Genomic DNA, 17,140 nt, shown 5'->3' with positions numbered 1-17,140 from the left:
GGTGGGGCTGAAATCTCCACCCCTGAAACAGGAGCCCGACTGTAAGCAGACCTTGCAAGTGTCCTCCCTGGCGGGGCACGGGGATCCTCCTCCACCCCAGCTCTGAAACATGAGAGCCAGCCGCTTCAGCCAACAGGCTTGAGTGTACAGTTAAAGGGAAACTCCCCCTGCAGAGACAAAAGCCTCTTGTCCCTGGCCATGGGGACAGTACCTAACTGACTCTTCCTCCTTCCATTAGAGTCCTGGCTAGTCCAGGAATGCTTATGGATGCTCCTTGGTCGCAAAGCCATGTCAGAACTTTCCGTGGTTAGGCAGCCCTCACAGAGGTCTTTTATGTAAAATGTGCCAGCAAAATATTATTCCCAAGAAAGCCCAAACTGGAGCTTGAGATAAGGAGAGTCAGGGAGGCAAATCCCCAAAGATAACACAGCCATCTGAGACATCTATTTTCCCTGTCCATCAGCATGGTGCCTGGGCTCCCTGGCTCTCAGACCGGGTGCTCTCCGACGACGAGTCTGTGTCCTCACCGCACAGGTAGCCCGCTCCCCGTCCACGCAGCACAGCAAGCTGCCTCAAGACTGGGGCTGCAGTGAAACCAACTGAGCCACCATCCCGTCCTGTCCCCACTGGTATTTGTCATCTGGCAGCCTCCAGAGAGCTCTCAGGTTCCCGAATTAATCCTCCGCAGGACAGAGAACAGGATAAATTGTGTGGCTTGAAGTTAATAATTTAGACAATGCCATATCAGTTAAAGTAGACCAGGTGACATGAAATTCTGATTTTGACCAAACGGTACCTCTATATGGCACCCAACAGTTACCTAATTAAATGTGTCACTCAATGTTTGGCTGATACTCAGCTTTATAACTGAACATGCATTTAATGATCTCATGATGTCAGCATGAACTTGAGAGAAAGATACACTGCACATTCTTATATAAGGTGTGCTAGAACGTGATAAGCCTACTTTTTTAAAACGCATCTTAGAATCCAGATGAGGATGATATCCTTTCAAAGAGCTACCTTAAAGAGCTAATTCTAGTTTTGCCGTCCCTGCTAAAAATCTTTTTGAACATGTGCTTAGAGTCAGACACATAAGAAAAAGTGAATTATTTTATCACTGATGCTCTATCTTGGACCAACTGTTTTATTTCTTGGTCTCATAATCTCCATTGCCTCTGAACAACTTCTAACACCTTCTCCAAGATCCAATCCATTTACAAAGCAGGATGACTTACTGATGCTCAGAATAGTTAAAAGAATGTCACAGACTCTGGAGGCAGTTCTAAAAGGGAGCTCCAAAAAATGCTTTACGTGAAGGATGCATAATTAGATGAAACAGCCCAGTGAGGTGGCCACACACGAGAATGCATGCATTTTCTCTGAGTGAAATCGGCACCACAGACACACACGTGCGTACACCCGCAGAGCTAGCCCAGGCCATAGCGTGGGCTGTGGGCACTTGGCTCCCCAGACTCAGGAGCTTCAGGGTGGTGGTGGTTTGGGGTATACTGTGGAGCCGTGACCCAGTACAGAGGTTGCAGGGGCCCCCCTGTGGGGACTGGCACACTGGACCTAGGGGGCAGTGGTCGAGCATGAACAGGCCAAGTGCCTTACAGGAAATGCCCTCCTCCGAGGCCACGGTTCCTTTAGAGAGCAGACAGCGTGTGCAACATTTCCCTTACTGCCCCACTCTGGTCCTCTTCGGGTCAATTCCTGAAGTTACGACTGCTCAGCTCGCTACCTGAATTCCACTCTGAGCACCTTATCACCCCAAAGTGATGTCAACTACAACATATAACAGGGCGGCTATTTGGGAAATAAAGATTAAAGGAAAAATGTCTACAAATAAAACGTATACACACATTGCAAAGAGAAGGGACTTCACTAGACTAAAGCAACAGAGATTGCCACGTCTCACTATCATTCTCAGGGTAATAACGTGAGGACATGAACAAACTTTCTACAAGTGGGGCTTCCCACAGGTTGAGCAGCATCTTCTAGAGGCTCCCCCAGGGCACGATCATTTGCACACTTTAAGGGGGACTGAAAAAAAGCCGTGAGACAAAGCAGAGGCCCTGCCACAGCCTACTCTCTGGAGAGATTCACTGTTAAGGAAAACGTGGGTTGCTCTCTCCCTGGTATTCAGACTCAGGGTATTCCTATATGCTCATCACTGAGCGAGCGAAGAAGTGTATTCAAGAATCACTTCTGGGATTAGGTTCTTAGTTATGGATGGGCTTTCAGAGGCTCTCAATACTCCCAGAAATTGTGAGACAAAACGGTACATGTGCAGGCATTTTCAGGGAGAAGGACCCAGAGCTCTTGGATTCCCAAAGGGGTCCTTTATGTTAAAAAAAAAAAAAAAAGTTAAAGGTCCATTTTTCCAGGCCTTTTTCTCCCAAACGAAGTACTTTTGGAACGGCTTTTTTTCCTTCCTTTTAAAATTAAATGACAGCCAATTACCCATCAACATATAAGGTAACACCCTCACAGGAAGAAGCAAAACACTTCATACCAGATTCTACTAGGGGAAAAATGGTACTTCAGAAGTATATGACAAAATAATACCATCATATTCCCAAAGCAGAGGATTTTTTTTTCATGCAGTCTAGAGAAGCACTGCTTTCTCAGAAACATGTCTATCCTCTGCCGAGCCAGGGTTCACGAACTTGGAATTGTGCCAAGAGAGCCACGCAAGTAAGGGTGAATGTGGAACGCCTACAAGGCCAGGATCTCAGGGGCCTGTGTCGGGGCCCCACCTGCTGCCCAAGACACCCCTTTCCAATGGAGTCCCAGCAGCTCAGTGCTGGCACAGGGCTGTTTCCAGAATGGAGTCCTTCTGACTGAAGTTTGCTCTGTCCTTCTCCTGGGTATTTAGACCTCATTTTCAAGGCCGCTTCCGCCCACCGTGCTTTGTCTTACAGGCCGAGCAGCTGACGCGCAGCTGTGCCTGGCAGTGGGGTGGGGGCGTCCAGGCACAGGAAACAGAGTCTGATTACAGAACTAGACCAACACCTGGGCAACTCACATCGGGGAAGTTGGCAAGACTTTCCCTCCCAAGAAAGCCTCTTAAATACTCTGACCTCAATCCTCTTAGGTCTACACACTGAGCCTTTATGTCCAGGAACATGATGGAAGGACAAGCTTCCTAGTGGCATCACATGGGACCAAACAAGACTCAGCACCTACAGGGTATGAAATGCTACACGGAGAGTTGATAAACACCACTCACCAGAAAATACAATCCACAGATTGCCGAATCCAAACACATTTTAACAAATAGCAGAAAAACGAAAGGAAAATAGCAGATACAGGTTAGATTTCATACACGCGGGGAAATTTTCCAATTATTTCATTAAATCAGAATAATCTAAGTAAAAGCACATTCTCAAATGTACAACCGCCCCCATTTGCTGTGACCGCATGTATGAATATAAGCATTAGGTCGGCATCACAACTAAGCAAAAAGCTGAGTCTGTGTGTCTTATATTTAGACCCTGAGAAGGTGGCTCCTTGTGGGGTTTTTCTGTCAACATACTGTTCATTCCATGCCAGAGGGATAAAGATGTGAGAAACAGACTCTACTCAGCATTTTTAGTTTGGTAAAAACAGTTAATATAATTTAAATTTGTGGTCAGAAGCAGTCTTTTTTAAGGTGTATGGGAATGTAAAGTTCCAGCTTACCCAATCTAGGCATCTAAGGGGGAAAAAAATTAACCTTCATTAACTATCTCACAAATGTGAAGTAGTTACTAAATCGGACAAACTCTGGGCAGCAGATGCAATATCTTCTACAAAGAGAGGAATTTACTACTGAGCAAATCAATACTGTATTATTTAGGGAAAATACATCTCAAAACGCTTTAGGAGCACCCTCTTGGCTAAAAATCAATTGTCTTATTAGAAATAATTCAGACTCTGTGATTAAAGCAGAGAGACCCCCTAGGGACCTTAGCCTTGCCCACACAATGCTGTTTGTGGCTGCAAGCTGAAGGAGGAAGTTTCTGGATGATGATTCTCTACACAGAGCATTTTACTGTGCAGATGAGCCTGCCCTACCAGTCCGAGTCAGTGATGCTTTCTGGGTAATTGATGCTGTGTGCGCCCCACTGGGAGCACTGAGGCCACAGGCGCTGAGCAGAGGTGGGGACTCACAGTCTTTGGGGGCCGAGAGTAGGGAACCATTCCCTGAAATCCTCTGTGGTCTGGAAGCACATGCATGGAAGCTCACTACACATCAAAGCTGCTTCTCAAAGACTAGAGGGAGAGCTTGGTTCCCCAGGGTTGGATTAGTAAATTCATATGGCCCCTTACCCTTCTTTGCCAATTTCTCCAACCTTCAGGGCTTCAACAAGAGGCTCTTTACCTAGTTTGGTCAAATTCATTTTGGTCTCGAGAGTCATCAGAAAGGACCCATTGTAGGACATTTCCAAATCGATCCAGAGTCCTGGAGAAATGGTGAAAAAAACAGAAGTTTTTTTTTCCCCCCAGAAAAACATGACTATAGGTAACAGTATAAAAATTTGTATTTATCACATTGAAAGTCTGTAGATTTATATCGCCTGTACTACCAGTGCAGGCAAGAGGAGGTCGTGAAAAGAAAAGCCCCTGGAAATGGTTCAAGTGTCTGTCAACTTGCCAACATGTGAATATCCATTAAAACGGTGAGCTCAGTGCACCTGTCCGCGCTGGAGGGGTCCTGTTCTCTGGATTCATTCTCACATTTAGTAAGAAAATACACTCCCAACAGGAGGATGGCTTGACCCAGGGCAAAGCCAGGACAAAGTCTGCTGATTCCCAGCCAGTTATGAGGCAGAAGAGAGGTGCAGAGCCCTCACTGAATGCTGGGCTATTCTTTAAAGATGCACGTGAGAACCACTGCCTTCAGATGATCTCATGTTGGTGGGGGAGTGGAAATGCTTCAGACTGAGCTTGGTATGATAAAGAGCAGGACAAACATTTTTAGCATCCTTTTCTTTCTGGAAATTGCTTAGTAATGGACAGAAGAATTAATGTTCAAGCCCCAGAATTATCCAGATAAAGTGGGGTAACCACTTGGTACCTTAGTTTAAAACCCCGTTCCTTAGAAAAGACACCAGTGTCAGTAAGATCATACATACGTAAGAGGCTTTCAGCTTTGTGGAATTTCACTGGGATGGGCCACCAACAGAAGCAGCCACTGACCAGAAGTCTAAAATGCCATCAGGGATCATCGCCCGACCTTCCACACCAGGATTCTGGGATTTGGGGGTAGAACATGCTATGCTGTGAGTTTTCAGACTCAGGGTTCCATAACACTTCATGGACTTTCAATCAAAATGGGATCCTTCAAGTGGGTGTTTAAACGCTAATCAACTTTATAGATCCTCATAAGATGCATGACAACATCTAAAAGGAAGCAGGAAACTAATCTAAAAGCATCGATGAAACACAGCAGCATTTTCAAGCAATTACAGTAAATAACCTAGCCCGTATTTGGCCACCATTTCAGATAAAAGCACTAATGGTGTAATTCTTCACTAAAGGCGGAATGGTTCCCGTTTTGTTTTCAACAAATTCTTTTTCTCATAATTGAAGGTAACTGTTTTCCACGAATCACATTAAGTGATGGTCAACTGTGATTGTCTTGTTTGTAGCAACTCACAAAACTGCTTTATTTCTTGCTTATATCAAGCAGTTAAAAATCATCAATTAGCTTGCTCTTCAAAGGTACTGTTACTGGAAACAAAGGGGACATCTACTTGATGAAGACAGTCATTAATCACTTCTAGTGGAAAGGGAATAGGGCAAAGGCTAGATATGAATAGGCTTTAAACTCAATATAGAACATCAATAAAGAAGATATTTATTGCTGTAGAATATTGCCACCTTTTTTTTTTTAAAGATTTTATTTATTTATTTGACAGAGAGAGACACAGCAAGAGAGGGAACACAAGTAGAGGGAGTGGGAGAGGGAGAAGCAGGCTTCCTGCGGAGCAGGGAGCCCGATGTGGGGCTCGATCCCAGGACCCCGAGATCATGACCTGAGCCGAAGGCAGACACCTAACGAATGAGCCACCCAGGCGCCCCATCTCCACCTTTTTTGAAACTAGAGAATCAATAGGCTCCAACTACCTGGCTCCTAAATGTACTCAGAAATAACTTCTTTTGGGAAAATCCTGGTCAGGTTTCTAATAAATATTAATAGTATGTAGTGCCTTTGAGGATTGTTCTAAAAAAGGCATCAGAATTTTACTTCTTATAAAGTAGAAGGTTTTGTCTGTTTTTTAAATGAGGGGATGTGGCTATAGCTTAGTGCACAGCTGGCTTACACCCCGGGAACTGGGACATCCCACCCAGGGACGTGTGGGCCAGTGCTCCCTCTTCTGCCAGGAGCTCAGGGGAGGCAGGCAGAGGGAAGATGCATGTGGAGTGCTGTCACCTGGACCAGGGCTTGAGCTCCACTGGAAGTTTCTAGACCTCTGTTCACCAGCCTCCTCATTTGCATAAGGGGGACCGCGATGCCTCTTCAGGGGAGGGCTGGGTCCCTCCCAGCCAGGGCTCTTCCCTCTCTCTGCTGTCACCAGCCCACTTCCTTACTTCCAGGACTCTCTGCTCCTGCCGTGCTTCCTGCTGTTGCCATGGCAGATGGGGATCAGACCAGAGGAGGTCACTGGGCCAAGGGGGCACCGGGCAGGCAGAGAGCCCTGTCTGGCCTGGGGAGGGCACAAAACATGCACCTCCGACCAAGCCTCTGCATGAGAAATGGGGTCTGTTTTTTTATATCATTGTTTATACCCCAACAGGCCCCCCCCCCCAGCCCCGCCACCACCTTGTTCAGCCCTGGTTCTCAGGGAGAATATGAAGGAGTCAAGAAAGGCTTGAGAACTTTTAAAAACAGATACAAATTGCAACCATTCCGACAAATTACTTTACTATGACATGCTTGCATTTAGATGAGGGTAAGGAGACTATTTTAACATTAGGTGCAAAGAAAAACTTGCCTCGGTGACAATGATTCAGCGAGCCCAAGAGCACCCTGAAAACCCTGGAGCACACACAACCTGGAGCTGAGACCGAGCGGTTATGTAATGGGTGAGTCAGGAGACTTCTGTGACTGAAAGATGAAATTCACAGTTCCTCGGGAGCCTGTCTTCCCGTTGTGGGGACAAATGCGTCAACAATGTAAGGATAGGGACACACACTGTTCCACGAGGGGTGTCTTAACTCTAACTAAGCTGAATGCTACTCGTCTAGATGAATGTGGTTGCAGAGCTTTTTCTTTTGTGCTCCTAACAAATGCTAAGACTCTTTTGTGAGGCATTTCATTTAAAATGCTGCTTTCTACAACCATCTGCCCTTGGTAGCGCTCAGGGACAAAACCCAGAAGTTGAGCAGGATAATTTTTTAAGCCCTTAAATAGGAGTAAGACTGTCAGTGCTCGTAGACATTCTCCAGAAAGGCCACGGAAACGAAGGGTGTTGTGTTAGTCTGCTTGGGCTGCTATAACAAAATACCACAGACGGGGTGGCTTCAACAACAGACATTTTTTCTCACAGCTCTGGAGGCTGGAAGTCCAAGATTGAGGTGCTGGCCAGTTTAGTTCCTCCTGAGAGCTCTCTCCCTGGCTTGCACAAGGTCGCCGGCTCACTGTGTTGTCCTCACGTGGCAGACAGAGCAAGCTAGCTCGCTGGTCTCTACTCCTAAGGGCATTAATCCCATCATGACGACCCCTCCCTCATGAACTCATCTAAGCTTAGTTGCTTCCCCAAATATCATCACATTGTAAGTTAGGGCTTCAACATTTGAATTTGGGGGTGGGGGGACAGGGGAGACACAAACGTTCAGCCCATAACAGATCCCCCCCACACAAGGGGTCCTCAATTGACGAGGATGTCCAGTGGTGAAGACTGGCCGCTGATTACCAACAGGTCCCTATAAAACCAGCCCATCGCCTGGCAACATGGGGGAACAAACTGACAACGGCAACTTCAGTCAGTTTTCATGCCAGGACCTGCGAGAAGCTCAGATGGCGGTTTTTCCACTCTTCAGCTGAGGGCAGCATCAGTTACCATCACCACCACTCAGAGGGGAGACTGCAGCAAAAGTTACAGCCTGCTCCACCCAAAATGTTCCTCGAGTTCTCAGTGCAAGACATCAGGGCTAACAACACTGAGACGAATCCCCGCCCTCAGGCACCTGATGCTCGAAGATGAACAAAGATGGCCAGGGCCACCTGGGCCAGACTGACCGTGGCGCCACGGGAGGTGAGCACGCCTTAGTGCATGTCGCCAGGGACAGCTAGACTAGAGGTCCATCAGCCTTCCCTGGTGTTCTGTTTGATAGATGCCACGGCCTCAGGAACAGTCCAACTGTGGCCCCGTAGATCTAGTAATTTCCTCGGCAGCTGTTTTATTACTATTAAAGTAGGCTTAACGGGGTACCTGCCGCTTAGAAGGGGTAAAAGAACCCAAAGCCTTCCTCATCTGAGCTTGGCCCTCATGTTATCTGCTCTTCCATTTCTCTCTAACTGTAACTATTACTGGCTGACTTTCACTTCGAGAGGCAACATTGGCATCCAAAGAACAAACTTCTTAAAATGGAACATTTAATAATATATTACCAAGAACAGATGTTGGAGTTATAGGTTCTTAGAAAAGTATACCAGTGATTGTTTTGTTCCTGGTGCCATATGGCTCACTCATATACCACAGAAAACTAGCATTCCGTGTATGTGAATGTGTCTTTTAGGACAGATGCCATTCTGTCTACCTGTAACTGTTCTCAGAAACGGCTCCGCCTCTCAAGGTTGATCTAGTCACAAATCAGAGTCTCCTCTCTTGCACCCCAACCAAGTTGCACAAAACGGTATTTTTCTCCCTTTCCACAAAAAAAGTAATTTTCCTTTCTGCCACATGATCTGGTCAGAGTGTGTGGGGCCACGCCTGTCAGTGCTCAGCCCCTCTCCTCTATGCTCGTAACAAGGGCGCAGTGGAAGGAATGGGCAGGTCACAGATGGACTCTGGTTCCAGTTTTCTGCAATACTTGGTGGCAAAGTAATTTCAGTCTCAGCACTGGATAAAGACACCAGGCACTAAATGTTAAGGGCCAGAAGACAAGTCGCTGATGGTGGACACCACCGGTCGTGACCAAGCGCCTCTCTGAAAGCAGACAAGGTTCCTGTTCCTGTGGGACATGGTACTCCTGCCACAGAATCCAATACCTTCTGTCAAAACTCGGGCTGTTACTTGGGTATCCTGAAACAGGGTGTAAGCAGTACGGCACTCTATGGGGGACACTCAGTGCCTATCTGCAGAGTTACACACGTGCGCCAAATGTCCTGAAGCCTAAATGAATGCATCTGAACCGGAGGGGTCACAGCCCACATCCGTGGTTCATGCTGACATGGCTGCAGGCACTGCTCTGCCTCCCCTGGGCGTCTGGGCCCGCTGTGCCCCCCCACACAGCCCCCGGTCAGAGGTGCGTATGGAGTGGGCCGGGCTCGGAGAGGAGGCGGGAGGGGCGTGGCCAGCTTCCAAGGGACAGCTCTCTCTCCAGCCACCTGCTGCTGGTGGGGAGTGAAGACACGCCTGGGAAAGGCGGTCATTCCACCTGAGAAACTGGCTGGCTGTCCTGGAACTTGGGGACAGGCCCATGGTGGCCAAAAGGTGATTTCAGAACTACAGACATCGCTCCTTTTAGTGGCAAAGTCACAACATCTGAGAATGGCCTCTTTCTTTCCGTTTATTCCTGTAAAATGGGTCAGCTGGGCACCACAGCCGCCCACATTCTAGACTCTCCAGGAGCAGCATTGAAGGCACCAATCCTGATGTAAGTAAGTAAGAACAGCCAGCACGTACCGCACTCGCCTTCCAGGCGCCTCTCACGCACTGACTCACTCGATCCTCAGACCAGCCTCGCGTACCGACTCATAGTCTTCCCACTGGAGAGAGTGGTTAGCGGGGTATATGGACCGCACCCCGCCCCGGCCGCAGAGTTGTGAATCCCGAAGCCCTGGCCCCAGAGCTGCACTCGGAACCACGGCTCATCCCTCATCCCATGGATGGAGTGATCCAACCAGCTCTGGCCCGAATATCCACCCTCCTCCACGCCCCAGCCCTGTGCCTCCAACAAACAAGCACAAATTAAACGTTTAAGAAAGGAAAAAAAAAAAAAGGTGTGTGGGAGGGGGGTGGATTCCCCCAGGAGGTGCCCCCTCCTTAGAGCTGTGGGAGCCTTGTTCACCTGGCCTGCATTTCCCTGGAAGGTGAGCTCTGCTTCCCAGAGTCAGTTTTAGCCCGTCACCCTTGATTTTCATTTCCTTCAAAGAAAAGTTTACCTTAGAGCAATGGAATCCAAAACAGCACATTTCCTTTAAGTTTATTTGTTTTAACTATCGCATGCATCCTTTGCCGACTTGGAAAAACCTAATGTGGGGGCGCCTGGGTGGCTCAGTTGGTTAAGCGACTGCCTTCGGCTCAGGTCATGATCCTGGAGTCCCAGGATCAAGTCCCACATCGGGCTCCCTGCTCAGCAGGGAGTCTGCTTCTCCCTCTGACCCTCTTCCCTCTCGTGCTCTCTATCTCTCATTCTCTCTCTCAAATAAATACATAAAATCTTTAAAAAAAAAAAAAGGAAAAACGTAATATGATCAAACTTTTAAAACCCACAGGCTTTATGTCTTTTATCATTCCTTTCTTTTGTAACATTTCTTCCCTTGTTACATAAGCAGGCAGATGTCTAAAACTTGCCCTGAAACAAGTGAAATAAGCCTCAAATGGATTAAAAACCAGCAAAGCTTTGATCTGTGTAGTGAAATGTCTTGCTCCAGAGAAGAGGAAAGAGACTTAGGCATTTGGTGAATTTCCCTCAAAGCCTGACAAGACTGCCCTGGGAGGCCGCAGAGTTCAAAAGCTACAGGGACACTCCTGAGATGTGGCAAAGCCCAGCTGTGGCCCTGCTTCTTTCTTGCTGGAAATTTCTACTAATTCAACAAAGGACAGAGATAAGAAACTGCTAACACGTTAGGAAATAGGGCATGTCCACATATTATTTGCTTTCCTTAAGCCTGACTCTGTGGAGGTGTATGTTAGCTGATCATTTACCAGCTCGTTACAAGTCAATCTCCAAAGAGGCAAAGAGCAAAGGGGAGCCCAGAGCCCGCCAGAGCCAGAAGAAAGGCAGGCAACCCCTCATACACAGATGAGGTGGAGATCCTAGCTAGGTACTCAAGACATAATGTATCTTTTAAAAATATCACATGCGGTTAAAAGAACTCTAGCTAAACCATTTGCAAATTATCTTTTCTAGTTTTACCCTCAGTGTACCAGAAATTAGCCAAATCCAGGAGCACAAAGATTTATCAAAGAATAGAAATGATCAAGGGGTTACAGGTGATCTCAACATGTAAATATTAGGTAGACTTTTGGATTTGCAAATAACACTCTGGTCTATCTCTGAAATCCATGGAATGCTAAAAACATGGAAATATGGGCTCGCTGTCAGCTGAAATATTGTTAAAGAGATAATCAGAGCTGCTAATTATAGGGCTAGAAAAAAATCTCTGTATTTACATCAAATGTATACAACACAGAAAATGATTTCACTAAATACGATTCAAGAGCCATCTGATACAGCCCTGCAGGGACAAAAGTAGATATTATAGTCCCTAAATTTACAAAACACTTAATTCAAAACAAATATCACTCTTGGAAAGTTGTAATTATTTTCTCCCCTACCTTGTTCCTGTGCCTTTTGAGGAATAACGGTCCAGTTTAGGTGGAAAGAGGTGCGTGTGGAAAGCAATACTAAAGAAAAGAAGTTGACCGCTTCCACAGTGGGGAGACTTTTCCTGCCTGTTCATGGACTATTCTGGCCTACCTGGCTCGTGCCTCTTTTCACCCCACTCCTGTGTATGAACTTTTCCATCATGGTCCTTTTAAAACCATGTGCCACAAAACACGCATAAATCTTGACGTCATAATTTTATTTAAGCTCTATATATCCTAATCAACTCTTCCTGCCCCAACCCAGCAGAGTAGGTGTAAATAATGTGTCAAGAGCGTGTCTTAAAAATCAAATCTGAGCACTTTCCCCCAGCTGAAAGCTGTACGCTCAAAATATTGCTGACAACATCTGTCTTCATTTTTTTAAACATGTACAGAGCGCCTTCTAGGCGTGGGAAGGAAGGCAAGATGTGAAACATGAAGGTCAAAGAATCTGCAACCTAGAAGTTGGAGCAGGGCAAAGGCACGAGGGCAGATGGAGAAGCAGCAGTTCCTGGTGAGAGGTGAGGGCTGTGGGGGGCACACGGGAGGCCGTTGGGGGGGGTGCTATTTTCTGAATCACATGTGAGTCCAGGCCCCGCCAATGGGTACATGGGCATGTTCGGGGCTGGGGCAGGACCGGCAAGGGACCTGAGAGACTAGAAGAATTAGGAGGGGGATCTATTCCTGATCTGTTCCCCATCAGTTGAAGGCTGTGACTTTTCACAACAAAAGATAATCAACGTAAGACAGATGCTTAAAACGTCCCTAACCCCCTCCCAACACCAAGCTTCGGTGTTGGATCTGCACAGTGATGGAGACATTTCGACCCTCATACAAATGGTCAATTCTCTGCTACAGTTACCTTGGTGATCAACGTAAGGCTTGAAGGCCTGAAGGATTTTTGGTACAGCCACTCCCATGTCAAGTTCCGTCAGAGTTAGTTCATTCATAAAGTAGGGGAGCTGGAGGAGAGAAGTAAACAACAAATGAGACATTAGTAACCTGTTCATTAGAATTCAGCATCCGCTCAAGAAGGAGTCAAGGCCAAGGTTTTGGGGACACATTCATTTCACCGGAATTTACTGAGCACATGCCGCATACTAGGCATCATCCTACAGAGACAGCTGCGGACAAGTCAGGCAAGGTCCTTGCTCTCACGGGGTTTACGTTGGAGAGGCAGAAACATAATTAAGTAGACAAATCACTTGAGAGAGTGATTAGTGTTCCAGAGACAGTAAGACCAGTGGTGTGGGATAGAGGGAGCTGGGGTGCAGGGCGGGTGGCTATGTTGGCCAAGGAAGTCGGTGAAGGCTTCTGTGAAGGGTGCCGTTGGCCGAAGACCTGACTGAGGAGGAGACTCCAGCCATGCCGGTCAGGTTACCACTGCCTGGAGCTGGCTAGAGTGTGGGAAAGTGGACCCCTCTCAGATTACTAGTGGGAGTTAAGAAATTGCTACAGCATTTCTGATAGGCAAACTCACAATATTTATTAAAATCCTTGGAAAAAAAGAAAATCACATCCCTTGACCCAGTGCTGGACATTTTCTGTTTGCCCCCCCGCCTGGATTTGAGTTCCCAGAGAGGCTGGTCTGTGCAAATCACATGGATGGGCTCCCCCACCCCCTGGCTTCTGGCTGGATTTGGCCAGTGGTAAACACCAATGGGCAGGGAAGATGGGAGGTACTCGGGGGAAGAGTGTTGTCAGGTAGCTGTCCCCTCGCTCTGTTGAAGGCCACGGCTCCTGTGAGAAAGGCAACTCTCCACACAACCATGCTGCCCCAAGGTCTGGTAATTGCTCTCCGCTTTTGCCCCTACAGGGAGTGCTGACAGCTCCCTGCTGCTGCTAGCCTTGGGTCCTACCCTATCCCTTTGGTTTCTCTACATTGGCCCACATATTTACAAGTCTTTCCCTTAATAAACTCTCCTCTCAGGTGATGCCACTTGAGTGTGTCATCTGTCTCCTGATGGGACTCCAACTCATACCAAGTCAGTAGGAATCCACTCTAAAGGAAATAGCATGAGTACTAATACCATGCTTAGAAATTCCTACTTTGCCTCAAGACTATGGAATTAATTCATCTGTTTCTTTCACCTGAATTTATGTATGTGTATAGTTGTTGTTTTTTTTTTAACCTGTAGTCCATTCCTCATTTCAGTATAAGATATAAATTACCGATCCACCTTTTTTTTTTCCCCAATGGCTCATTGGCGTCTTATTGAACAACCAATACTTCCCCACTAACCTGTAGCACCACCTGTAAATGTGAGATTCCCACAACACTGGAGCCTGTAATGAGCACCCTGCTTTTCTACCAGCATCAAACTGCTTTTTTAAATAAATATATGCTGAACATTTCCCATAAAACGAGGTAGCATTTAGCCAGGCATGGATTTAATGCCTATTTTGGCTGGACCTCTTCAGTTGTCAAAGGTATACACTTTGATGAATCAGCAGAGGACTCTTGCTCTGCTTTTCTGCAGGAGTGGGTCGGTGAGAGTTATGATGTCTGTGATGAACAAAACGTGACCAAAGACAGTACTCAAATGTGCATTTTGAATTGGTGATTGCTGGATTTGGAAAACCTTTTTCTAAGGCATCAATGTTACGTGGTGGCTGGCCTCCCAATCAGCCTACAGAACGCTACCTGGCCAAGAATGTGTAGCCAAATTCTTGCACCCTTGTCCCAGACTGTCTATTATTATCACTCTAATACTCAGTGAGTCAGGGGCATGCTGGGTTTCTGTGGCAACATGTGTCTGACACTGAGCAAGGGGAATGAATGCAGAGATATCATTCCCAGTCCCCTGTCCAACCTCCCAGCCCTCCCACCCTGCACCCTGTGGTCCCTGCAAGGGCAGAGGAGGAACCTGAGACAAAGAAGGGGCTGAGGGACCAGGGACTGGGAAAGACTCAGCAGGGCTGGGCTGGGCTCTAATCACCAGCAAGTAGTACGAGGAGGGGCTCAGCAGGGCCTCGCTTCCTACTTATTCACCTGAGTGCCCACTCCAAGATTCTAGAACATCTCTAAGCACCCTTCCCCTCCAAATCACAACTGATTTGAATCAAAACTCTCAGGACCAGGCCGTAGCCCGGTCAGCCTCCTTCCTATTCTGCAGGGAAAGGCAACAAAAGGTCACTCCTGCTCTTTTCAACCAGAAACTCTCTTCTTCCCTTTCAAAGGCACCACAGTGAGACGAGAACCCACTACATGTTCTTTACTCTCCTGAGTGAACCCAACTGGACATTCAGGTGTACGGAACATTCTCAGGTTGGTGGGAGGAACTGTTGGAAGCTGTCTGCAATGACAACATTTGCTGACACGGGCAAAAGAGGCCCCTGACGATTGAGGACCCCAAGGTGGTATTGGGAGGGGCTGGCGGAGGCCAGGAATGTACTTGCTGTTGGGGTAGAAACTCAGCTTGTTTTAAACCATCACTGGGCACCAAATACAAACACAGGGCTGCTCTTTCACAACATGAGTCATTATCACATGTGAGGGTGACAATCTGAGACTGCAGGGCAAGGCCAGCAAAGAGTTCTCCATATGTCAGGCCTTCAGGGGAAACCAGGAGACAGGAGAGATCTTTGTCACAGCGGACAGGACAGCTCAGGCTCCTCCAGCCATTCTGGCTCTGGTATTGGCCGTTAACCAACGCTCACTACTAGGTTTCATTCTTCCCAGAATATTTGGCTATTGATGATAATAAAAGTCCTTTTATGGACTTTGGTGGTGGCAGGTTCAGAACTAGAGTAATATCCTGCTGCCTTTCTGTTTATTCCATTATATCCAGGGTCTCCTCTGGTCTCGCAGGGCACGCAGGGCAGGGTGGAGGTGTGAGGCTGGTAATGGAGGGAGCACAGCCCACTACTGGATCCAGGCTACTTTTCTCCATCCTCACCTTCTAGTACTTCTGACCCCAGTTTTATCTGCAGACTGAAAAAGCTCACATGACCAGCAAAGGGAGAAGATGAAAATAAAAGACTTTCCCTCAACTTCCTCTGGGATGAGAGAACCCACCGTTCTCCAGATGGCAGAGGTTCCACGGACTTCCAGCACCCGAGAGAAGCAGGGGAGACTGCCCTGTCTGTTTTGGAAGGTGTGTAACAGGGACGGCAGCGTCCCATCTGGAGTTGAGGCATACCCTGCTTTCTGTCTCCCTCTGCCGGGAACCCCAGCTCTCCTGCTCAGGGAAGGGCCCGCGGAGTGCCAGCCCCACTTCTGTGTCTTGACCAGGAACTCAGCAAGCTCTCCATCATTTTCCAGAAAGGGGGAGGCGGTGGAGTGAGCCCCAGCTTGGCTGATTGTTTGTGAACATGGGAGGGTCACTGCCGCTTCCTGCTCCCCACCTTGGACCTGGCTAGCAGAGTGGATTCAACCCTCAATCTACCTGAAAAACAACACACTGACTCATGTCAACTGAGCCCTCCCAAATCCTTGCCCCAAATTCTGCCTCGACATCCTCTCTTCCAGCTCAGACAGTGGCTCTCCTCCTCAACAGGCGTTAGGAAAGAGATGACACCGGCCTGCAGCCGGCAGAGAGTATGCCAGAGCTCGACTGAGCCCTAAGAGGCTTGGTTTGTCATCCAAAGGAATGACAAAAGTCACATCGAAGCTCCTCCATGCCCACATTTTCCTTCTAATGTAATTTTACCTTAGCTCACCTAACCTGGAGTCCTTGAACCCTCTGAAGTCATGGGCAAAATTCTGCCATCACTGTGCATTTTTCTAGGGAAAGGATTCATTCGTTTCTGTGTGTCAAAGGTATCTATGACCCAGAAAGATCCACAGATTTAAGCTGCTGACTGAGGAACTTCATTTGGGGACCAAAGGGACCCTTCCTCGCCTGGGTCTTCCCTGGGTCAAAAACTTACTTCTGCCTAACCTAACTGATGTCTCTGGGTTGGCGGAGGTGGTGCTAAATGAGTCATTTAGTGGCAATGGTGAGGAATATTTATGCAGTTTAAACTTACTTCCAAGTGGGCCTTGATCAGCACCAGGACTGCTGTTTTTCAGCAAAGAGAGAGCCCAAAATAAAATACCATCTGGCCAGAAGTAAAGGTCAGGCCCAGACACATTTAGAGTGCAATGCTAACTTTCCCGGCTTTGAGAGGGAGCACGACTTGGGAAAGAGGTCTGGAGTCTGGCACTTTCCTCAGCAGAGATGGTGCAGCCCCCAGACCGTGAGGCTGGGTGGGCTCCTGAAGTACAACTTAAGTTCCTTACTAATTTCAAGATACTAGAGGTCTACATGACAAACCAGCTACAAAAGCTCACATTTTCCCAAACCAAATTCTCGATTATCACCTAGAATGGATAACAATGAGGGCAACACAAAGGAAAAAGTAAACAGGAACATTCACTAAGTCCCCAGGTACAGTGACTCATATGG

The 17,140-nt window shown here is 47.4% G+C and overlaps 1 protein-coding gene across 5 annotated transcripts in view; it reads right to left on the bottom strand.

The window, feature by feature from the left end:
- TEX2 (testis expressed 2) overlaps nt 1–17,140 on the bottom strand; it is a 102,282-nt gene that overhangs the window by 8,879 nt on the left and 76,263 nt on the right. For 4 of the 5 annotated variants that reach the window (XM_025890143.2, XM_025890139.2, XM_073883257.1 and 1 more), the window contains exons 7-8: nt 12,613–12,712; nt 4,318–4,450 (exon numbers count right to left, since the gene is read on the bottom strand). In XM_025890143.2, coding sequence (XP_025745928.1) covers nt 4,318–4,450; nt 12,613–12,712 — 233 coding nt within the window. The remainder of the gene's footprint in view (nt 1–4,317; nt 4,451–12,612; nt 12,713–17,140) is intronic. The other variant, XM_073883258.1, reaches the window with a different exon arrangement.

This window comes from Callorhinus ursinus, unplaced genomic scaffold (assembly GCF_003265705.2).
Source record: "Callorhinus ursinus isolate GAN/ISIS: 27379988/994484 unplaced genomic scaffold, GSC_fseal_2.0 scaffold50, whole genome shotgun sequence".
In the NCBI taxonomy this organism is placed as follows: Eukaryota; Metazoa; Chordata; class Mammalia; order Carnivora; family Otariidae; genus Callorhinus; species Callorhinus ursinus.
This window is presented reverse-complemented; position numbering and strand designations above follow the sequence as displayed.